General features: G+C 53.1%; 1 protein-coding gene across 2 annotated transcripts; it reads right to left on the bottom strand.

Moving 5' to 3' along the window:
• Positions 1-549: 549 nt before the first annotated feature.
• On the bottom strand, positions 550-23,293 carry CORO2B (coronin 2B). Of its 2 annotated transcripts, XM_058811260.1 has the most exons (14): positions 23,230-23,293; positions 17,452-17,539; positions 15,013-15,066; positions 12,065-12,268; positions 6,788-6,904; positions 5,733-5,882; positions 4,761-4,925; positions 4,132-4,248; positions 3,796-3,900; positions 3,315-3,411; positions 2,909-3,021; positions 2,384-2,474; positions 2,158-2,297; positions 550-1,713 (listed from the first exon to the last, which is right to left on the bottom strand). In XM_058811260.1, exons 3-14 carry the CDS (start codon positions 15,058-15,060, stop codon positions 1,582-1,584), a joined length of 1,479 nt encoding a protein of 492 aa, XP_058667243.1. In that variant the 5' UTR covers positions 15,061-15,066; positions 17,452-17,539; positions 23,230-23,293; the 3' UTR covers positions 550-1,581. The 2 variants fall into 2 exon arrangements, with proteins under 2 accessions (XP_058667243.1, XP_058667244.1); XM_058811261.1 differs by lacking the exon at positions 15,013-15,066 and having other exon boundaries at positions 23,230-23,270.
• Positions 23,294-23,552: the final 259 nt, after the last annotated feature.

The following is a 23,552-nucleotide window of genomic DNA, read 5'->3' as shown; positions in this document are numbered from 1 at the left end:
TTCTGGGAGAACAAGGAATGGCAGCCCTGGAAAAGTGGGGATTCCCAGATCTTTTTTAGCACCCTTGAAAGAAGGAATTGCAGCTCTAGGAAAATGGGAATGTTTTAGCACCTTTGTCTCCCGAAAATCCTTTGCATGAAGCCCAGGGAGAGGCTGGTGTTGAGTGAAGCTCCTGGAATGTTTTCCCTCGGGAATGGGGGGTTCTGGGGGGGTTATCCCAGGAAAACTGGAGCCTTTCTCCTGGAAAATCCTCTCCTGGCTTTGCTGGGAACAAGGAGCTCCTGGATCCCAGGTAAGAGCCAGCACTCTGTGTTTTCCTCCCTGGAAATGCTGGGATGAGCTGGGAATGCTGGAATGAGGATCCGTGCTGGATTCCAAGATCCATCTTCAGCTTCTCCCCCCTCCCTGGTCTGGGGAAATGCATCCAAGAATTTTCCTTGGGATGCCCCCCAGCCCCTGGATGGAGAAGGAAAGGCGGGAACGCGGTTCTGGTATTCTGAAAAGATTTTATTCCATCACTATCCCGTGGGAGCATAAATAATCAGGAACGACAGCACGTGGAACGCAGCAGGGAACGCCGGGAACGCAGGACACGGACGGGACAGACCCGCGCTGGGAACGCCGGGAACTTCAGCGGCTCGGATTGAGTGGGAATTGGGATCTCCAGGAAAAACCAACGGGATTTGGTGTCATTCCCTGCGCTCCAGGCAAATCCTGTCAATCCTGGGATTGTCCAAAGTGCTGAGCCTGGCGAGCTCCAGGTGCATCCCTCGGGATCCATCCTCAGGATCCGTCCCTTGGGCTCCATCCGTGGGGCAGCACCCCTAGGAATATCCCAGGATCCCACCACAGGAAGGATCCCAAATTTTCACCATGGGAAGGATCCCAGTTCCCCACCATGGGAAAGGATCCTGGGACAGATCCCAGGCTCCAGCTGCAGGAAGAATCCCAAGTTCCCACTACAGGATCCCATCCTGCTCCCATGGGAAGGACCCTAGGCTCCCACCATGGGAATGATCCCAGTTTCCCAACCCAGCAAAGATCCCGGGATCCCACCGTGGGAAGAGTCCAGGGCACCCAGCATGGGAAAGGATCATGAAAAGGATCCCATGTGGAAATTTCCCACTGTGGAAATGATCCCAGTTTCCCACCACAGCAAGGATCCCGTCCTGCTCCCATGGGAATGATCCCAGTTTCCCAGCACGGGAAGGATCCCGGATTCCCACATGGAAACTCCCTTTGACGATCAAGCCCTTCCCACTTCCCGCCCCTTTTCCAGTTCCGCTCCCACTGTCACATTTTTGCATAGGAAAAAAAATTAATAGCAAGGAAGCGTCGCGCTTTCCCGGGAATCTGCCCCGGGCTGGCTCATCCCAACGGACAGGACATGGCTCCGACTTACTGGGAGCCTCCAGGCTTTCCCAGGAATCAGGTTAGAGCGGGATTAGTGCCAGACAAGACACGCAGGACGTGATTCCAGGCTCTCGGAAGCCGCGGACTCCGGAATTGTGTTCTGGGTGAGTGGATCCAAGGAATTCAGGAGTAGAAACAAAGGAATTTCTTTAGAAAACATCCCTGGAGTCAATTGTTCTTGGGGCTGTTCCGGAAGTTCTTTAATTCCAGCTGCAGCTGCCGGATCCGAATGTCCTTCTGCGAGAGCTCGTCCTTCAGCCGCCGGATCTCGTCCTGCTGCCGGAAGAACATCCGGAGCAGCTGGAAAACAAGGACGGAGATGAAGGGATGGAGCTGATGGGATCACATCAGCTCATCCCAGGATTTTGCCAGATCCATGCTGGGCCATAACTTGGCTGGTTTTGGGGACAAGGGATGGATTTGAACTGAAGGATGGGAAATTTTGATGGGATTTTGGGAAAGAATTCCCGGAGAAGCTGTGGCTGGCCTGGAAGTGCACAAAGCCAAATTAGAGCAGCCTGGGATAGTGGATGGTGTCCCTGGAAAAGGTGTCCACCATGGGAAAGGCTTATGGAACGGATCCCCCATTCCCACCATGGGAAAGGGTCATGGGCTAGATCCCGGGCTCCCATCCCTGGAGGGATCCCACATTCCTGCCTCTGTTGGGATGGAAACTGGCAGCACGGTGCCTTTCCAGATTCATCCCCAGATCCCATTCCCATTCCCACTCCAGGGCTGCCCCACCTCGTTCTCCGTGCGGGGCGGGACATTCTCCAGGAGGTCGATCCCGTTGACCACCACGCTTTTCTTCTCCCTCACCGGCGCCTTGAAGACAATCTTGGAATTCCTCTTGTATCCCTCCTTCAGCGACACCAGGATGGGATCTGTGGGAGAGCTGGTGGATCAGCAGGATGTGGTGGTCCTTTCCCACATCCCAGATATTTTTGGGATACCCCCCTGGTGGGTTTACCTCTGTTGACCCCACTGAGCCACTCGTCCGGGGTCAGGGCTGGCTCCGTCCCTGGAGTCATGGGATAAATGTCCTCCTGGTACGTCTCCGACTGGGAAAATGGGAAGAAAAGAGCAATGGATCTGGGAATCTGCTCCCTGGGAATTGAGGAAAAATTCCCTCCCACACAGAAGGAATAAACACCCGGATAGTTGGGAAACTCCAGGCACAGGGAGGAAATTTGGGAAGTGCTGGCTGGAGCAGAGAGCCTGGCCAGCAGCTGGATTTGCTTCCCAGAAAAACCCAAGCCACGAGATATTTTCCCCAAAATTCCCAAAACTCAAGTGAGACCAACCCCTAGGAGAAACATTCCTTAAAAACATTCCTGTTTTGTTGTTGAAATTCCATGGCATGAGTATGGATGGAGAGGAGCAGGGATGGTGGGAACAGAGCCATGCATGGGATTGGCCAAAGTGGGGCATGTCCATGGCTGTGGAGCCGCCCAGACATTCCGGATCCCGCTCATTCCCACATTCCAGGACTCACCCGCCTCGGGACGATCATAGAGATGGGCTCGATGAGCCCCTTGAGGGTGATGAGTTTGTAGAAACGGAAAACTTCGCAGGCAGAGACGTCCAGGCCGTGCTTCGGCATCACCCCTGCGGAGAGCACCGGGATCAGGCATCCATGAAATTCCCAGCATGGAAAATCCCAAACTGGAGAAGCACTGGGATCACCCATCCACACAATTCCAGCATGGAAAATCCCAATCCCAAACCCATTCCAAACCCAACCCAAACCCAACCCAAACCCAACCCAAACCCATTCCAAACCAATCCAATCCAAACCAAACCCAATCCAAACCCTTTTCCTTGTGTCATTCAATCCAGCACCTTTCCCATCCACCTTTTCCGTGCTCTGGGAAGCAGAGCAGCAGCACCACCACACTTACCCAGTCCTTTCTGCGGAGCTGGCGAGCGGAATTCCATGAGATAACTCAGGTAGGGCTTTTCCAAGCCTATCTCGTAGTACCGGATGTTGCCGTCACCCTGGAGCAGCAGGGAAGAGGGATGGGAATGGATTTGGAAATGAGAAGGTGGAAAAAAACAGGATTAGGCGCACTTAGAAGGCAGAAATGGATGGGACATTGCGGAGGAATCATTCCCTGGGAGGGTGGGATGGGGCTGGGCTGGAATTCCCAGAGAAGCTGTGGCTGCCTCTGGATCCCTGGAGTATCCTGGGTTGAACAGAACTTGGAGCAGCCTGGGATGATCGAATGTGTCCCATGGCAGGGACATCCATGGGACTGGATGAGTTTGAAGCTCCCTTTCCATACAAACCATTCCAGGATCCAAATTCCAGCCCCAGTCCCTTGGGCAATGCTGGGGGATTTTTCTGGGAATGGCACATCTGGATGCTCCATACATCCCTACCTTCCCAGCCAGGTACAGCATGTGGGTGTCGGCATCGTAGAATGGGAAGAGGAGCCCCGAGAGCCCATCGATCTCCTCCTCAATCAAAGGCATGGATAAATCTTCCTGGAAAACAGGAAAATCCTGGTGTTAGCCGTGTCCTGATGGCGGGGGCATGGAGAAAGAATTCCGGCAGGGATGGAGCAGGGATCTGGGCAGGAATGGAGAGGGATCCTGGTGGTGTTGGAGCAGGAACTCCAGTAGGAACGGAGCAGGATCCTGGCAAGGATGGAGCAGGATCCTGGCAAGGATGGAGCAGCAATTTCAGCAGGAACAGAGGGCGATCCCAGCACCCACCTGGTCCCAGAGGGCGATCTGCCGGGTGTTCCAGCGGGACACTCCCGTGGTCAGAAGCCGTTTGGTGCTTCCCAGGAAAACCACGCGGTTGACGCGGTGGTTCTTGCAGCTGGCCTCCTGCAAGACAGGAATGAGCTCTGGAATTCCCCTTGGATCCAGCTCTCATCCCAGGAAAGCCCTTTCCCTGCTCCCCCAGCCTCATCCTGGGGAAATTCCAGCTCTGTCCTTCGGCACCTACCCCAGGGCAAGCCAAAATTCCCATTTTCCCGGGTATCAGGGAGAACCCATCATCCTCCTCCAAACCTCCAGCACCTTCCCCTTTACTCCCACTGTTTTCCCCAAATCCTTAACAACAGAATCAAAGCCTCCAACTCTGGACCTTCCCCTGCACCTTCCCTTTTACTCCCACCGTTTTCCACAAATCCTTAATTAATAACGGAATCAAAGCCTCCAACTCCTCCGCTTGGGATGAGGCCAGGCCCTTCCCACCATCTCCACAACCAGGCTGGCAATTGGATTCCACCACACGGAAAACCTCCCGCGGGGAGCACCTATGGCACTTGACGGGTACTTTCATGACATTCCATAGGACTCTTCCCTAAAAATCTCACTCCAAGCGCCCATCCCACCTGCAGGACCCTCCCGGAGCGGGGCTCCACCACGCGCAGCTTCTTGTCCTTGCAGGTGGTGGCCAGGAGGCTGCCGTCGGTGTTGAAGGACATGCAGAGGATCACGTCCGTGTGGCAGTCGATCATCTTCACCGGCTCGCCGATGTCCAGGTTCCAGATCAGCACCTGCGGGAACAGCCTCTGGAGCAACCTGGGATGGTGGGAACTCTTCCTGCTCTGCTGAAGCTGCTCCTGGTCCACGGAACGTCTCCCTGGCCTATGGAAGCTGTTCCTGATATATGGAAGTGCTCCCTGGTATATGGAAGATGTTTCTGATCTATGGAAACTGTTCCTGGTCTGTGGAAGTTGTTCCTGGTCTATGGAAGCTCTCCCTGGTATGTGGAAGCTGTTCCTGGTCTATGGAAGCTGTTCCTGTTGTTTTGGAAGCTGTTCCTTGTCTATGGAATGTCTCTCTGATCCATGGAATGTCTCCCTGATCTGTGGAAGCTGCTCCTGGTCCATAGAATGTCTCCTTGATCAACAGAATGTCTCCCTGATCCATGGAATGTCTCCCTGGTCATGGAAGCTGTTCCTGATCTGTGGAAGCTGTTCCTGGCTTTTGGAAGCTGTTCCTGGTCCATGGAATATCTCTCTGGTCATGGCAGCTGTTCCTGATCCATGGAATGTCTCCCTGATCTACAGAATGTCTCCCTAGTCCATGGAATGTCTCCCTGACCTATGGAAGCTCTCCCTGACCTGTGGAAGGTGTTCCTGGTCCATGGAATGTCCCCCTGATCCATGGAATGTCTCGCTGGCCTATGGAAGCTCTCCCTGCCCTATGGAAACCACGGAATGAGATGAGCTTTAAGCTCCCTCCAACCCATTGGAACCATTCCAGCGTTCCACGAGCCCACTCTGGCCATCCACAGGCGACTCCCAGCGGTGCCAGGATCCGGGAAAGCCCTTTGGAATGGCATTCCCAGGAAGGCTGACCTTGTAGTCGTAGCCGGCACTGAAGAGGATGTTGTTGGTGGTGGGGTGCCACTCCACGAGCCCCACGCGGCGGCTGTGTCCATATAGCTCCAGCACCGCCTCCGTCATGTTCCGCTTCAGTCCTCCCTCTGGAATCTCCCAAATCCGCACCTGGAACGGGGTTTGGAGCGTCCCAACTCCCGCCCTGGAATTCCTGCCTTGCCCAGGAATTCCAGGATCAGCCCTGCTGCTGATTGTCCCTCAAGGATAAATAAGGAATCCTTGGGATCTCTTGGGAAAAATACAGCCAGGGTGGATCCACACCCGGAATGGGGTTTGGACCATCCCAACTCCTGGCCTTGAAAGCTCCTTCCCAAAAACATCCAAAATCCTGGAATTCCCAAAAACAAAGCTTTCGGGAATTCCAGGATCAGCCCTGCTTCTGATTGTCCCTCAAGGACAAATAAGGAATCCTTGGGATCCCTTAGGGAAAATCCAGCCAGGACAGATGGCGTTATCCAGGCAGGACATTGGAATCCTCATCCTGAATTCCCAGATTCCCAGCCCTTCCTTGTCCTGAGACCCCAAACCTGACCCTACAGACTCCACATTTTGGGATCCTTTGGGATAAAGGCTCCCAGATTTTCCAGGTTAGTTGCTCTAAAAACCACCAGGGATTTTCCCAGGATTTAGCTCCTCTTTTCCATTGTCTCCATGGGGGTTTCCAACCTGAACCTTCCCTGGGACCTCTCCCAGCTGCCCCCTCCTGTCAGGGACTTGTGGAGAGCCTGGAATTCCCTCTGGAAAATTCCATTTTTCTCCAGGCTGAGCATTCACGGCTCCCTCAGCTGCTCCTCATGGGAATTACCCTCTGGATCCTCTGGATTTGTGTCCAGAAAATAAAAAACGGGAGGGAATTCTGGCTCAGGAGCCAGGCTGGGCATAATTTGGGATTGGCTTTGATCTCCTATCCCTCAGCATTACCAAAACAAATCCATGCAAATATCAAAATAGGAAATCAATGGGATGGGGAGGATGGATGGATCTGGGAATTGCATCCCGGAATTCCGGCTCACCGACGTGTCCTCGGAGCAGGAGGCAATGATGTTCTCAATGAAGGGGTTCCACTTGATGTCCAGCACATTTCCCTGGTGACCACAAACTTTGGGATAGTTTGGCTCGATCCGGCCGGTCTGGAGTGGAAAAGCAAGGAAAACATCAGGAAAAATATCAAATTTTGGGAGAAATTGGTGTTTCCAGGGATGGGAAATTGTTGGAGAAGGGAGATCCAGCTCAGCCCGGTATGGGCCAAGCCAGGGATTTGGTTTATCCAATATTCCCAGTATTCCCAGCTGATCAATGGATGGGAAGGGGTTTCTCCAGACTCCATGGAGCAGGGAAAGGACAGCTGAGAGCTCAGTGGGAACTCATGAAATCATGGAATATTGGGGTTGGAAAAGCACTCCAAGGTTGTGGAGTCCAACCATTCCCAGCACTGATCCATGTCCCTAAGGGCCACATCCACAGGGATTTTCAATCCCTCTGGGAGTGGGGACAGGGCTGGAAAACCCTTTCCATGAGGAAGTCTTCCCAATATCCAAACCTCTCCTTCCAGGATCCAAATCCATGGGCAAAAGGACTGGAAGAGATTCCAGAGGCTCCAAATCGCCTCAGCCATTGGATCCTGCGCGAATCCCAGAATTTCAGAACAGTTTGTGTGGGAAGATCTTCCAGGAGATCCATTGCCAATCTCTGCCATCGCCCAGGATCCCTTTCCTGGTCCCAGGTTGCTCCAAGCTCATCCAACCCAGCCTGGAGTTGGAGCATTTGGAATTTCCCTCCCAAATTTTGGATTTCCTTCCCAAACCTCGGAACCACCATTTTCCAAGGTTCTACTCCATGGGAACAAACCCCAAGTTCTGTGACGACGCAACTCCCGCTAATCCCCAATCCCACAGGCTGGGATCTTTCCATGCGGAATTTCCAAAGCTTTTACGGAGCCTCCTGGGAAGATTCCCACCGGGATGGGAACCTTTTCCAGTCCCAAGGAAGCTCTGTGTCCGGATGCCACCCCGGTGTCCTTCCCTGATCCGTTCTGGCTCCGTGCCGGAGCGGCGCTCGGAGCGTGTGGAATAACTGGGTCAGCTCGGCACAGCCGCTGAATATTTCATGGATTTTCCTTCCCGACTTTTCCTGTGCTGAGCTCCCGGCTCCGTTTATTGGGAACAAAGGAACGTGCTGGGAATTCTGCCCTCGGCAGCTCCAGGAAGTCGGATCAGGGCCAGGAAGGGCTCCAGAGCTGTCGCTCCCAAGGTTTCTTGGGATTCATTTCCTCCCTCGAGCTGCAGGGAGGAATTTGGGAAGGAAAAATTCACAAAGATGAGACAGAGAAGGAAAAGGAAAAGGGGGAATGTCAGTGATTCCTTAGTTCCGCCTCCCAGTGAATTCCTAGGATGCAATTCCTGGTTTTATCTTTGTTATATGAAATATTCCAGCCCCCATCACTTATCCAAAGGATCGGCTTATCTTGCTTTTCCCAAATGTCTGATTTGCATTGACAGGACTTTATTCACACCCTGGCCACAGCAGAAATTCCCACAGAAACTGTGGAATTCCAGGTGGATGGAATTTTTAACAGCACAAATTCAAATTCCACCTTTTTTATTCTGAGGAATCAGCCGAGTGAATGCCTTTTTACCATAAGATTTGATGGATTTTCCCAAAATTTATCAGGATGTTAAGAGGACAACACTGAGTTTCATTATTAGGGTTCATTTCTTCCCAAGAAATCCAGAATTTTGATTCATACTGTTTGCACACACTGAGAAAAAGACAAGGAATGTGCCATTCCAGGGCACCTGGAAAAGGCAAAGGAAAAATAAAGGCAATAAAAGGGAAAAAATCCCTAAAAAAATCCAGGATTCCGGCTGCGCTTATCCCGTTTTTCAGTGGGACCTTGCCGACAGCCTGAGTTAATCCAAGGTGAATCCTAATCCCTGCATCCCTGATCCCCAGCTGAGGGAAGCTCAGTGACCCAGATTCCGGCGCCACAGGGACACCCTGGAGCTCTCCTGGCTCCGGCAGCTCCGAGGTTTTCCACGGAAAAGGCTGTAAAGAGGAAATCTTCCAGCAGCTCCCACCCCTCCCTTTGCTGAAGCGCTTGGAAAAGTGAAAATCCTTTGGCTTACGTTGGATAAAGGGAAAATTATTTGGAAAAATTGTGAATTTTGGGGATTGCGGGGTGGAGAGGGAATTTTTCGCTGGGAATGGCTGGAATAGCAGCAGGGAGAGGGATGGAAACCCTCTGGATTCTGGAATCAGGGAATGGGATTGAGGAATCTGTGTAGAGAATCCCGGGGATTCCAGTGGACTCAGAGCCATCCCTGGGATGGGAGGGATGGAATTTTGCTCCCTGATAGAAATCCGGGATGAATTTTCCTTCAGATCCATCAGCACCAAATCCAAGGGGTGGGAAAAATCCTCAATTCCCATCCTTGGAGCAGCACAGCTCCATTCTGGCAATGGCTGAATTCCACTTTTCCCAGAAATCCATCCAGCAGGAAATCTTGGATAAATTATTTCAATATCTGAAATTCTCCAAATCTGCTTTTCCCTTGGAAAACGCAAACCAGGAGCACTTCCAAACCCTCATATTCCATGAAAAGCTCCACAAACGTGGAAAAATCCCTTCGTTCCACTCCATCCTTCAATCCCACGTGGAAAACCTCAGGGATGGATGCAGCATCCATCCGGCAGCACCTCTGGATCCCATTCCTGGATGGAAAACCCCAAGGAAACACGGAAGGGAACTCGGGGAGGTTTGGGAATTCCATACTCTATCCTATCCCAATTCCAGCCTTTCCCCCATCCCAAACGCAGCCATTCCCACAGTCCCGGCAGTGACGGGAGCAGGAGTTTGGATTTCAGCTTCCTCCGGATAAACAGAGGCTGCCCCTTCCCGCTGCCACTCCCGTCTGGAGAGAACATTGGCTGCCTCTGGAAAACAACTCCTCGTTCCTGGCGGGAACAAAAATCCCTCTGTTTCCATGGAAGTGGTTCTCTGCAAAGGGATCCGTGGGGATCCCAACAAAATCCTTATCCCAAATCCCTCTCCAGCTTTCCCGGAGCTCCTTTAGGCCCTGCAAGGGGCTCTAAAGATTCCCTGGATCCTTCCCTTCTCCCGGGGAACATTCCCAGCATTCCCAGCCTGGCTCCAGGAGAACGGGATGAGCTCCAGAAGGATGGGATGCGAAGGCACCCAGCTGCTTCCTGATGGAATTGCAGCGTCCAAGGATTTTGTTCCCTGACTCAGAAGAAAGGAATATTTTCCAAGAGGTCTCCAGGACCAAATCCTCAAGGCCACCTTGGAGCAATCTGGAATAGTGGGAATTGTCCCTGTCCCATCCCAAATCCAGCCTTTTTCCCATCCCAAATAAAGCCCTGTCCTGTTCATGGAATGGGATGAGCTTTAAGGTCCTTTCCAACCCAAACCAATCTGGGATTCTCCCATTCCTAGGGAGCCAATCCTGCTCCTCCTGATCCTTCGCCCACTCCCTTGGGATATTTTTATCCTGGTGCTGGGGACAGGCTCATTCCCAATCCCGAGGCTCCGGAATCTGGGAGGAGCAAAGCTCCCTCTTCCCAACCCACGCATCCCTTGGATCGCTCCATGAAAACCCCGGGGTGTGGATTTGGGATGAGCAGATGGCCCGGCCCAGATTCCGGGAGCTTTGCTGAGGGCAAAATCCAGGGAAAAGATCCAAAAATACGGCAGCAAATCCACGGAGCGGCTCCACGGTATCCGGGTTACCTTCATTAGCTTCTAATTATGGATCACAATTAATTAGGGAGCTGCTGATTTCCAAGGAAAATTAGTTTCTCCTTAATGAGCTAATCAGGCTCCAGATAAAAAAAAAAAATAAAAAATCAGGAATTTATTAACTCCTCCAGCATCCAGGGCCGCTCCAGGCGGGATTGACCAGCTGGATATCCCAGGATTTCTGAGGATCCCTTTGGAACGCCATCCCTGCTTTTATCCCACCAGGATTTTGCCAGGAAAAAAGTGGGATTTGCTGGGAATGTGGGGCTGTTCCTCAGCATTCGGGATCGAGGGGGTGTGGATGGTGATTCCAGTTGGGATCCGTGAGGAAGGAGCCGGGATGAGGCCAGAGCTGGAGCGCTCCGGGTGCTCAGACAAAGCTCCCGGGTTTTTTTTCTGGGAATATTAATGAGGCTCAAGCTGTGCTCTGCAATTAAATCCTGATTAGAATTCCTTCCATCTGGAGCTGCCTCCGGAATGAACGAGGAATTCAGGAGAGGCGGGAATGCTGCACAGGGAAAGGGGTGAAGGAATGATGGGATGGAGGGAAAGAAAACCAGGGACAGCTCCTCCTTTTCCCAGCTTCCCTTCCCAGCTGGAATTTGGGATCTGGAAATTTGGGAATGCAGCTCAGCCATGGCAAAATTCCTCCGGGGACTGAGACTGGGAGCATCCCAGAGCTGCAGGTGCCCAGGGATGGGATGTGGATTCCTGCTCGGAATACAGGAATAGCCCAAGTGAGTGCCCAAATTTTGGGAGCAATCCAAGAATCCCAGGATCCAGGAATGGGTTGCATGGGAAAGGATTTTATCCCATTCCAATATCCCAGGGATAGGGAAGCAACAACTTTCCTGGGAATTGTGCCAGGGCCTCCGTCCCTGGAAAAATTCCTTTGATCTCATTTTAACGGATTCTCTTCCCGTCAAAACACTCCCCTTTCCCTATCTGAGGTAAATTCCAGGCTCAAAGTCGCTGCTGCCTCTTTTCCTGGGAGCTGCGGATCCCACGGGATCGGCTGGAAGAGCCGCTGGATTAATGGGAATTTCAACTTGAGATGGGCAGATCCCAGGGGAATTCCTGGGAAAAGTGAGGGGAATCTGGGATGGAGATGGAAAAAGGAGGAGGGGGAAGATCCCGCCTGGATCAGGGATGAGAGGGATAAATCCCTCGCAAAATTCCTGCTTTTCACACGGAAAGGCTCTGTTCTAGTGCCCAACCACCCTTTGGATGAGGAATTCTTCCCAAAAAGTCCAACCCTAAATCCCTGGTGTGCCTCCAGCCATTCTTTGGAAAACCCAAAGAAAGAGAAGGAGCAGTGGAATGAGATTCCAAGGAGCTGATTCCTTTTTAGGAAACTCCCGTTGGGAATCTCACCTGCTCCAGCAGGACGACAAGGAAACCCCAGGAAAAGGAGATTTGGACACTTTTTTGGGAATTCCTGCTGGGAATTTCACCTGCTCAAGCGGGATCACAAGGAAACCCCAGGAAAAGGAGATCTGGACACTTTTTTGGGAATTCCCGTTGGGAATCTCACCTGCTCCAGCGGGATGACGAGGAAGGAGCCGCCGCCGGCGCTCTCGGTGACGATGGCCAGGAATCGCGCGTTGACGGCGCAGAAATGGTTGTCGTGGACGTTCTTGGTGATGGGAATTCCGTCGAAGCAGTGCTCCCGGCTCGCCGCCTTCCCGTAAACATTCCGGAACTTGGAGCTGCGGTACTGCGGCCGCCATGACATCCCCTGCGGGGAAACGCAGGGATCGGCATTCCCAAAAAAAATTCCATGTTCCCGGTTGTTCTTGCGTTTTGCCATGGACGTGGAAGCATCGGGATGGACCCATTCCAACATAAGCATTCCCAAAAAATTGAAAGCATCCCCCGGAGAAGGAATAGTTCCTAACAGGCTCAAAAAGAATGCTCAGCATTCCCAAAACAACCATTCCCAAAACACCATTCCTGGCTGCTCTCCTACTTTTACCATGGACATGGAAGTATTGGGATGGGCCCATGCCAACATGAGAATTCCCAAAAAATCAAAAGCGTTCTCCCGGTGTTGGAATGGCTCCCAAAAGACTCAAAAAGAAAGCTCAGCATTCCCAAAAAAACCCATTCCCATAAAAGCATTCCCGGTTGCTCTCCTGTTTTTACCACAGACATGGAAGCATTGGGATGGACCCATTCCAACGCGAACATTCCCGAGAAACCTACAGCACCATTGCTGGAGAGGCTCCCAAAGGCTCAGAAAGCCACAGAATTCCAGCTGCTCCCCTTTGGAGCGGGAATGTTCATCCAGGACATGCCTGGGTGCACGTGACAAAGGAATTCCAGCTTGGAATGTGATGGGTTGGAAATGGATGGCGGGAGAGCAGGAATTGGGGCGGGAGGGGGATGGAGGGAGCTTTGGGAATATTCCGTGTTTTCCGCAGGTTTTCCTGCATGGAGCAGCCCAGGATCCAGCAGGGATCCCAAGGATCCACAAGCTGATCCTGGTGGAAAAGGACCCAGGAGTAAATCCCCAGCTCTGCCCTCATTCCTTGGGAATAGCAATGCCTGGAAAACAGGGAAAAGATCCCAGGAGTAAAATTCTGTCAGCTTTACCCTCATTATTCCATGGGAATAGCAATGCCTGGAAAACAGGGAAAAGAACCCCCCAGCAGCTCTTGCCTCATTCCCTGGGAATAGCAATGCCTAGAAACCAGGAAAAGGACTCAGGAGTAAAATTCTGTTGATTCTGCCCTCATTCCCTGGGAATAGCAATGCCTGGAAAACAGGGAAAAGAACCCAGGAACAGCCCCCCAGCCGTGCTTGGACGTTTTCCCACTTTTCTGGCAGCTCCGGCCTTTCCCGGAGCGGCAGCAGGAGCAGCTCTTGTCTCCATGTGTTTGGCTTTTCAAAGGATCCTTTCATCCCTCGGGAGTCTTGGAAACAGCGGGAGCGAGGGAAAAATCGGGAAAGGAGCTGTGGCCACAACAACAGGCAGAGCCCCGGCCCTAATCCCGAAAAAACCTGGATATCCTAAAAATAGCTCCCAGTAATCCGCCCCGAGCGTCTGAGCTCACGGAGAAATTCATCCCTGCCTTCACCTGGAATTTTTGGGAAGAAAAATTCCTCCCTGCCAGCCTTTTTTTTCCCCTTGGAATTGTGCCCCTGCCCTTTTGTGTTGTCACCATGGCACTTCCCATGCCCTGAGGATTTTTAATGGGAATAAAGAGATTTTCTCTTGTTCTTCCAATGGATTTGGTTGAGTAGCAGGGGGGGAAAAAAGGGAATGATTTGCTTGGAAAAATCATCAGGAAAAGGAAATCCAGTGCAAAAAACCCCAAGGTTTTCAGGAAGGAGACAGAGCCTTTCCCAAATCCCGTTATTCCTGGTTTTCCTGCCTCTCTCCTGGCACAGAGGTTGTGACAAAAATTCCCTATCTGGGATTTTCTGGATAAAATCAAGGCTGAGTTTTGTAGGAATTTGGGGATTTTGTAGAAATCCCAAATCCAAGCTGATCCCAGGCTCGGGTGTGGAGTTGTTTTCCCTCCCTCCTTCCAGATCCGGCACATCCCTGGAAGTTTTTTCCATGGGAAAGGTCAGGAATGCTGGAGTTTGACATTTCCAGCATCAATGGTTCATTAAGGCTGGGCACAAACAGAAGCCGCTTTTCTGGAGGAAAATCAAGGATCTGGAATCACCAGGAAGGAGCTGGAGCTGCCCAATCCTACCCCATGGACATCTCTCAATTTCTATGTGCAGAAAATGGGGGAAAAAAGTTAAAATTTGGATTTTTTTAGGGAAAAATCCCCTCTGAACTCGCTGCTGTGCCCCATTCCTGGAGGGATTCCTGGGATAGACCCGCAATCCCAAATTTCTGGTGGATTCCACACAGAATCTGCACCTGGGAGCATCGGGACCAAGGGATGTGGGAGCCTCAGGGATTAAATCCCAAAGGATTTGGTCTGTTTGGGAATGGATTTGGGGTGATCCCAGATCCCGCCCGGCTGGAGCCAGGGGATATTTTGGGGTTGTTATCCTAGAATTTTTTGGGATTGAAATCCAGGCTGGAATACCTCAAAACATGCTGGGAGAGCCCCTCCAAAGCCACCTCCCCATCCCAATCCGGGATGGGAGGGGAAAACTCAGGAGCAGGAGCTGGCTGGAATTCCCAATCCAGCCCGGCCATGGGGCTGGGATTCCCGATCCAACCTCACTGCAGGGTTGAAATTCCCGACCTGACTTTGCCATGGGTTTGGAATTCCCAATCCAGCCCGGCCCTGGGTTTGGAATTCCCCATCCCACCTCACCACAGGATCGATGCTCCATCCCAAGAGAGAAACCCCAAAGAAATTCGGGCTGTTGGGTGGGAATGCCATGAATTCCCTTTGTTCCAAGGGATCTCCAGAGCAGAGCCAGCCCCTGGGGGCCTCTGGACTGGCTCGGGATGAGTTTTCCATGGATTTTGTCGCAGCCAGGTGGGAATTCCCGGCTCGGGACACTCACCAGGCCGCGCTTGCTCCCCAGCACCTCAGACTTGTGCAGGTCCCTCATGGAGCTCTGTGCAGAGAGGGAAAGGAAAAAATTCCATTCATTTCCCGGGAATTCCAGGGAAAACACCCCAGCCCTTCCTGCTGCTCCGGAGGGCCGGGATCTGACCCCCAGCAGGGAATTTTTGGTGGTTCCAATCCCGTTTCCTCCTCCCACTTCTGGAGAATTCCACGTGGCAGCCAAAGTCCTTCTAGAGGACAAAGGAATTCCATCAAAATCATGGATTTATGATTCAAAAAAGTGGGATTATGGGATTTGGGAAGGAATTCTTCCCTAGGAAAGTGGGGAGGGGCTGGGCTGGAATTCCCAGAGAAGCCAGGGCTGCCCCTGGATCCTTGGAATGTTCAAGGTGAGGTTGGATGGGGCTTGGAGCAGCCTGGGGCAGCGACAGAATCCATGGAATGAGGGAGGTGGGACAATTCCGGCTGGGAATCTCCCAGCTGAGGTTTTTCCAGCCTGGGATTTCCATGGAGTTCGACTTTTCAAGGATTTCGACTGCCTAGAAATCCTGGGAATGGCCTCTCCTCTTCCCAAACGCTGGGAAAAAGCTCCAAGTGAGGCTGGACAGAGCTGAGCTACTCCCAGGAATCCTCATCCCTCCTGGATCCTGGAGCTGCTTCCCAAGTTTCCAATGGATCTCATGGAATTCTCGGAAAGGCGCAAAACCCACCCCTGGCACCCTCAGGGAGCAGAGTTTGGATCACTTTCCATCTGGGAAAACTTCCGGAGGAGGAAAACCAAACTTTCCCAGGCCCCACGTGCCGAGAACAATCCTGAAATTCCTCCTCCGGCAAAAATTCCGGAAGCAAGCCCAGTTTGCTTCCCACTCTGTTTTCCGAGTCCTTCCCACCTCAGGAAGCTCCGGATGGAGAACAAAACATTCCCAGCCCCCGGAGCTGCCCTGGGGCACCACCCCCGGGAATTTTCCCTCCTCCAGCTCCTTGGAATTCCATTTTCTTGAGGGGAAAAAATATCCCAGGGTTTTTTCCCGACTTTTTGGGAAGTTGGAGAGGGGGAAAAGTCGCTTTTCCCATTGGAATGAGCATGAGCCAGGGATTCATCCATCAGAATTATTTCACATCCCATCATAAATCCTTGGATCCAACAGGAATTTCCAGCCGGGATCCAGCAGTTTGGATCTATCCCAAGAAAAGGCTCCAGTGGGAAGATCCCATCAATCCAACCTTTCCCAAAGTCAGCTTTTTAATGGGAAAAAGCGGGGAAAGCCACTTTAAAGTGGGAATTAAAGGGATGGAATTGTCAGGGAAAAGGGACCCCACAGGGAAAAAAGTCCTTAGGGAGGTGCCAGGTGGGAGAGGATCAAAAAACTGCTGGAAAAAATCCACTGGGAGCAGAAACATTGGGATAGCCCGGGAAAAATCCCTTTCCAAGCCCCAGCTCTGCATGGGAAAAGGAAATTTATTTATCCTGAGAAATTTCTTTTTCCTGGGATTTTTCCAAAGCTCTGGGAAGCAGCTCTGACAGGTCTCCCTTTCCACGTAAAAAATTCCAAATATTCCCAGGAATGAGCACCCTGGGGTGGCTCCAAACCCAAAATCCCCAAAGGATTTTTTGGGAAGTTCCTCCCAGACTTTTCAGAATTCAGAAATCCAGCAGAAATCGAGGAACGGCCGAATCCGCCAATGAAAGAGGAAGGAGAGCAAGCAGGATCCAGTCAGTATTCCAGGCTGCACATTCCCGTTTCCCGGGAAGCTCCGGAGGAGGCTGAAGGTCACGGGATGGCACCGACCCCCCTTGCCAGCCCTCGGGAATCCTGGACAAGCCTTTCCTTGTGCTCCGGCTCCCGGCATGAGCGGAACCCTCCGGAGAAAGGCAAGGGAGCCTTGTTTTCCTTTTTCCCTTGTTTCCCTTGTTCTCCTCGTTATTCTGGGAGCAGCAGCCGCGACGTCCCTCCCCTGCCCCGGGATGTGCCTCAAATCCCCCTTTTTCCCAGGTTTTCCTTGGATTTTTTGGGAACCGGGGCTCCCTGCTCTTCACCCGAGACTCTCTTTTCCAGAGGTTGGGATGATCCCACCAGGATCCCTCTGGATGAGCTTGCATGGAATTCTCATCCCTGGCCAATTTTCCATCCATTTTGCATCATTTCCTTGATTAATTTCCTTCGTCCTCATTCCCACAATGACCAAACATTCCACGGATTTGATCCTCAGAGATTTTTTGGGATAAGGGGTCAAGTGCTCGAAGGAACTCCATGGGAGATGCTACAATCCTATGGATAAAAAACCATAGAAGCCCATTCCCAGCTTCCAGTGGAGAAATTGGGATGGGATGGGATGGGATGGGATGGGATGGGATGGGATGGGATGGGATGGGAGATTCCCGCTGAACCCCGGGAATGTTCCCATCCCTCTCCGGGTCCCTCGGGATCCTCACCTGCCCTGCTCGGCCCCGGGCTGCTCGGGCGCCTCCGGATCGCCCGGGATGGACGCGGAGCTCAGGGAATCAGGGCTGCTCCAGGAGCCTGGAAAAGAAGGAAACCCTTTGGATCCCAACTTCCATCCGGGATCAATCCCCAACCGTAGGGCTGCCAAAACTGGGGAACCCGGATAATGATCTGGAGGATTTGGGGATTAACTCCAGTGCCTGGTGGCATTCCAAGGGTTGGGATCAACAGGGATCTGGCATCACAAATGGGTCATGCTTTGCCAAGCAGCATCCCTGGAGATCATGGAATCCTGGAATTCTAGAATGGATGGGAATGACCCCAAACCCTATCCCATTCCATGGGCAGGGACACTTCCCCTATCCCAGATTGCTCCAAGCCCCATCCAAGCTTTCCTTGAAAAGATTCCCAGAATGCGGCTCAGCCTTTCAGGTCATTCCCATTCCCAAATCCAAACGATCCCTGCTCCTGGCACCGCCCTATCCCAAACATCCCTGCAGCTTCCCAGGATGCACCACAGGGAATTTTGCTGGAGCATGGCTCTTCCCAAGCTTTTGGCGCAGGAGGATGTTTTCCATAATTTTTCCATCATTATTTTGCATACTTTGTTGGGATTTGCGCAGCAGGAGTTGCTGGGAGAAACCACCACTTCCAGAGGGGAAAATTCCCAGCTGGAATTCCACCAGGATGGGGCTGAGCTCTGTGGAATTCTGTCCCTTGAGGGGAAAAAATATTCTAGGATTTTTCCTAACTTGAGGGGGTTTTAGGGAAGTCAGAGAGGGGGGAAAGTCCCTTTTCCCATTGGAATGAGCAGGACTGAGCTGGGGGCTCATCCATGAGAATTCTGGATCCATAGGGAGGATGGACACACATCCTTGTATTTTAGATGAGCTTGGAAAAGATGAGGTTGGAAAAGCTTTGGATACAAGGATGTGGCTGCCACCATTCCAAGCATTCCCACATTTCCCATCAAACCGCATCTCCCACAGCCAGACCCCAATCTGGGCTCATATCCTAGTTAATTTATCCCAATTTATCCTGTTTTATCCCAATTTTTCTGCTCTCCAACAACACCTTGAGCACTCCAGCCTTTCCCCGGCATGGCCTTTCTGCTCCCGGAGCTTTTCCCAGCCCCATTCCAGCCGGAGATCCGTGGCTGGAGCCCGTGCCAGCGGCTCTGCCGTGAACAAAGGAGCGCGGGATTTCTGGGAGCGGCCTTGGCACGGCTCCGGGAGCGCCGGAATCCCTGGATTTGGGGGGCACCGGAGCAGCTGCCTCCTCCATCCGGAGATGGTTTTCCCCCCCAGCTGCCGGATTTAGGGAATGACTCGGGAGATAGGAATCCGGGATGAATGGAGCCATTCATGGTTTGATAAAATTCCATGGAAAAGAGCGGGAAGGGGGTTGGGAACGAGCCTGCCCGGCCGGGTGTGAGTTACGGATCCCGGTGATGCCGCCAGGCCCCGCTAACAACCCCAATTAATTCCTTTGAATCCCAATTAATTGCACGGAATCCCAATTAATTGCACGGAATCCCAATTAAAACTCATTAAAAAGCCAAGGGCTGGAGTTGCCTTGGATGAGGGGAATTTGTCCTGGAGCAGGGATTTTCCTTTCCCAGATTTCAACGGCTCCTTATCCCTATTCCCAACCTAGAGCAATCCCAAAGTTTGGTGACCCCACCTGGGCTTTTCCCTGGTTTTATGGAGAATTAGGGAATGAGGAAAGGAAAGGAAAGGAAAGGAAAGGAAAGGAAAGGAAAGGAAAGGAAAGGAAAGGAAAGGAAAGGAAAGGAAAGGAAAGGAAAGGAAAGGAAAGGAAAGAAGGAAAGGAAAGGAAAGGAAAGGAAAGGAAAGGAAAGGAAAGGAAAGGAAAGGAAAGGAAAGGAAAGGAAAGGAAAGGAAAGGAAAGGAAAGGAAAGGAAAGGAAAGGAAAGGAAAGGAAAGGAAAGGAAAGGAAAGGAAAGGAAAGGAAAGGAAAAGGAAAGGAAAAGGAAAGGAAAGGAAAGGAAAGGAAAGGAGATTTTTGAATAATGAGGCAGGGAATGTCCCACTTCCACATTCCATGGATTCTCTGTCGCTATCCCAGGGTGCTCCAAGCCCTGGCCTTGGACACTTTCATGGATCCAGCCACAGCTTTTCTGGGATTTCCAGCCCAGCCCCTTCCAGCCAGGAATTCCTTCCCAATATCCCATCCATCCCTACCCCTGGCAGTGGGATCCATTCTCTATATCCTGTCCCTCCATCCCTTATCCCAAATCCCTCTCCAGCTCTCCTGGAGCCCCTTTGGAATATCTGGAATTCTCAAGGACAGATTCTCCATCAAATCCATTTTTAGCAACCCCCTGGAGAAGCCTTCATCCCGTATTCCCAGGAAACCAATCCGTGCTCTCCAAATCCCAATTCCCTGCTAGCACAGCCCAGCCCCTCCATCGAGCTCCCCCCAGATTGATCCGGTATCAGCTTTTCCATGGATCAGCATTTGTTCCAGCCACCACATCTGCCCTTCCAAGGCGGCAGAGGACACCGAGAATTCCCACCGGGAATATCCCAGCGTTCCAACCTCCCAGCCATGGAGAACTTCTGTAGGGCACCATTTATTTAATCCTGACAGGGAGCAGTTGGAATTTCCTCTCTGGAATTTGTGTTTGGCTCCATTTCCTTTGGATGTTCCCATTCCTTTGGATGTTCCCATTCCTTTACATGTTCCCATTCCTTTGGATGCTCCCATTCCTTTAGATCCCAGCTCCATGATTTTGCATGGGATCATCCCAGGACCATCCTCCTTTCAACATTGTTTTTCGGGAAAAATTCCAACAGTTTCAAATCCCTCTTCCCAAAAAAACCCACGCCCCCAGATCCCAGTAATTCATTAATTTGGGACTTGGAATGCAGCCTCTGGAATGGGTGGGAATTGGGAGCTCCTGATCCAAGGTTAAATTCTCCAGCCCCTCCCTGACCAGAATTCCCACCTGGCTATTCCCAAGGATTCCCATTTTCATGGCAAAGGAATCTCTTTCTTGCCCTTTCTGTTCCCATCCTGACTCCCATCCCTTCTCCCACAAATCCCGCTTCCCTCAGCTTCCTGAAGAGTCATCCAGGCTGAGGGATAACAATTCCCAAAATTTGGGATGCTTTTCCCTTGGCAAGGCACGGAGACCAAACAGGACTCCACGGCACAGAGGAATTATCCCGGATTCCTACAGATCTTCTGGAAGCTGGGAAAAAAAAGCTGGAGTGGCCATTCCATGGTATCCATGCCACGATTCCAGGGAATTTGGGCAGCTCCCGGAGCGAGGCGTGGGCTCTCCCAGCATTCCCATGGATCCAGCTCCATCCTATTTTTAATACCCGGGTCCCAAACTCCCCCAGGAGCTGCAGCTCCGTCTGCTCCTTCCCGTGGGAAGGGAGGGGGTGGCTCGGACAGGGATGGATCCAGGAAATATTCCAGCCCCCTCCAAGCCTTTTCCCAGCCCTCCAAATCCCAGGAAAAGCTCTTGGTGTTGGCTTTAGGGCCCTGCTCCCGAATTTCAGCTGGATTTTCCTCCCAGGCCAAATTGCTCTGGAATATTTACAAACTTTGGAAAAGCTTATCCAAGGTTTGCAGCTCCTCTGGGAAGCGGCCCCGGCGTGGGAGGAGTTGCTGCAGGAGAATCCCAAATTCCTGTCCCGGATAAGGCCGGCAGCTGGGGCAGGATGCAGATCCAGACATTCCCTGGGGCTCCCCCTTTTCCTGCCTTTCTGTGGGAACAATTCCCATCCCCACATCCCACCCTTCCCCGCAGCTTTGGATCACTGGAGCTTTTCCCGGATCCATGCTGAATCCAGAGAGCCAAATCCATCCTGGAAAATCCTCTCACAGCTCCTTGTCCCACTTCCCTTTTCCCTCTGCACATCCAGGGAACGTACAGGGACTGACATTCCCCGGATCTGTGTCCCAGTTTTGCCTGGAAAAGCCCTGGAATCGGTGCTGAGCCCGGTGAGGAAGCTGCTCCTGGAATTTCTTAGGATTTCATCAATCCACATTGCAGGAGATAAAATCCATAGGGATAGCTTGGCTCGAACAGAGGAATTTTTTGGGACAGAAGACAGAAAACTTTTCCATTTGCTCATCCATTCCCTGAAAATCAACAGAAAATTCCCCATCCTGCTGCAGGTGCTGTCACTGGGGCCTTTTTCTGGGATAAATCCGTTCCCATCCCAAAAAAATCCCTGGGAATGAGCGCTCCAAATTCCCAGCCTGGCTTCCAACTGCACCCCTGGATATCTGAGAATTTGGGGGTCTTTAATCCCAGTTGTGGATTTATATCCCAAATTCCGGCCTGCTCATCGATCTCTCTCTGGAATTGCTGGGAACACACTTTTCCAGGGATTCTGGCATGGGTTGGGAATGGCACCTGGGAATAGCCAACCCCAAAGGCAGCGCTGGTGACATCCCACAAGTTTTTTCCTAAGGAAAAAGAAAAGGGAAGGAGGGATTCTCCCTGTTCTCTCTGGGGTTATTTGGACATTCCCACATCCCAGTCCAGGATTTGGAGAGGGATCAGCTCCAGTCCTGCTGCCTCCCATTCCCACTGCACCAGCCCAGTGCCATTCCCAATATTCCAGCCTTTCCCAGGCTGGGTCACAGCCCAGGGCTTTTATGGGATCATCAATCCCATTCCCAGAGCCCACTGAGGTCATTCCAGACCCTTCCCACCCCATGACCTTTCCCAGGGCTGATTCCCAGGATTGTCTGGTGACCTCCCAAAGTCACGGCTGTGCCACACCCTCGGGCTGGGACAGACTTGGAGCTCCCTGACCCCAAATCCCAAGGATCCCACAGTCTGGAATTGGCCCAGGCTTGGAGGTCCCTGATCCCAAATCCCACGGCTCCTCTGAAATTGGCCCCTTTGCTCCCTAGTCCCAAATTCAGCAGGATCCAGGGGCTCGGGATCGTTCCAGGGCCACAGCCAAGGCCACGGGATGGGAGAGTGGGATCAGGGATGGGAGAGCAGGGTCAGTTCCCAGGGATTTGGGATGGGGAGAGACGGGACCAACCCCCAGGAAGCAAAATCTTCCCCACAGGAATCCGGGAGCTGCTCCAGGATGGATTTGGCCCCCCTCCCACCCTCTCCTCCGAGCTCCCGGAGCCATTCCCGAGGTTTTCCACGCCCTTCCAGCCACCTGTAGGGGTCCGGGAAGCAGCGGCCTAGGGAGGGGTCCGGGGATGCGCGACCCCCGCGAGGGCTGGACCGCGGGCCGGGGGGATGCGCGATTTGGGGGGGATGCGCGATTTGGGGGATACGCGGTTTGGGGGGATGCGCGGTTTGGGGGTAATGCTCGGTTCGGATGATGCTCGGTCCGGGAGATGCGCGGTCCGGGAGATGCGCGGTCCGGGGGATGCTCGATTTGGGGGATGCTCGATTTGTGGGATGCGCGGTTTAAGGGGGGATGCGCGGTTTAGGGGAGACGCTCGGCCCGGCGGATGCGCGGTTTGCGGGGGATGCTCGGTGTCGGGGAGGACGCCCGGTTCGGACGCTGCGCGGTTCGCGGTGCCAGCCCCGCTCGGAGCGGCTCCGCGGCCGTCCCGTCCCCCGGGGGTGCCCGCCCCGCACCGCCGCCCCCTCCAAGGGTTAAAACTGCAGCAGAGCTGCGGGGCCGGAGCGGCCGCGGCCGCGGGAGGGGCTCGGCCGCGCTCGGAGCCCGGCGGGCGGCGGAGGCTCGGCCGGGCGGGGGAGGCGGCGGGGCCGGGCCCGGCACCTTGCGGGCACCGCGGGCAGCGCTTACCTCGGCACGGGCATGCGGAGCGGGGAGCGCCGGGGACGCCGAGAGCAGCCGGAGGAGGAGAAGCGAGGAGAGGAGAGGAGGAGGAGGAGGAGGAGGAGGAGGAGGAGGAGGAGGAGGGTGGGGTGTGCCCGCTGCCGAGCGCTGCCCGCAGCTCAGCTCGGCCGGTGCTCGGCGCGGCGGGGCCGTGATGTCAGCCCCGCACCGCCCCCGGGGGGAGCGGCCGGCCCGGCCGGGGGGGCCCGAGCCGCGTTAACCCTTCCGAGCCCCGCTTCGGATTGAACCCTTCGGGGCCCCGGGGCCGCGTTAACCCTTCGGGGCCCCGG

This window comes from Ammospiza caudacuta, chromosome 10, assembly GCF_027887145.1.
Source record: "Ammospiza caudacuta isolate bAmmCau1 chromosome 10, bAmmCau1.pri, whole genome shotgun sequence".
NCBI lineage: Eukaryota > Metazoa > Chordata > Aves > Passeriformes > Passerellidae > Ammospiza > Ammospiza caudacuta.
The sequence above is the reverse complement of the archived record's forward strand: the minus strand, read 5'-3'. Positions and strand labels throughout refer to the sequence as shown.

What these genes read in the sequence shown, in the direction of transcription:
- CORO2B (XM_058811260.1), bottom strand. Translation starts at nt 15,060, where the DNA reads ATGAGGGACCTGCACAAGTCTGAGGTGCTGGGGAGCAAGCGCGGCCTG. An exon ending in AGATCGCCCTCTGGGACCAG is followed by an intron (nt 3,901 to 4,131) that starts GTGGGTGCTGGG and finishes CCTGTTTTCCAG; the next exon opens with GAAGATTTATCCATGCCTTT. An exon ending in CGCCCCGCACGGAGAACGAG is followed by an intron (nt 1,714 to 2,157) that starts GTGGGGCAGCCC and finishes CTTGTTTTCCAG; the next exon opens with CTGCTCCGGATGTTCTTCCG.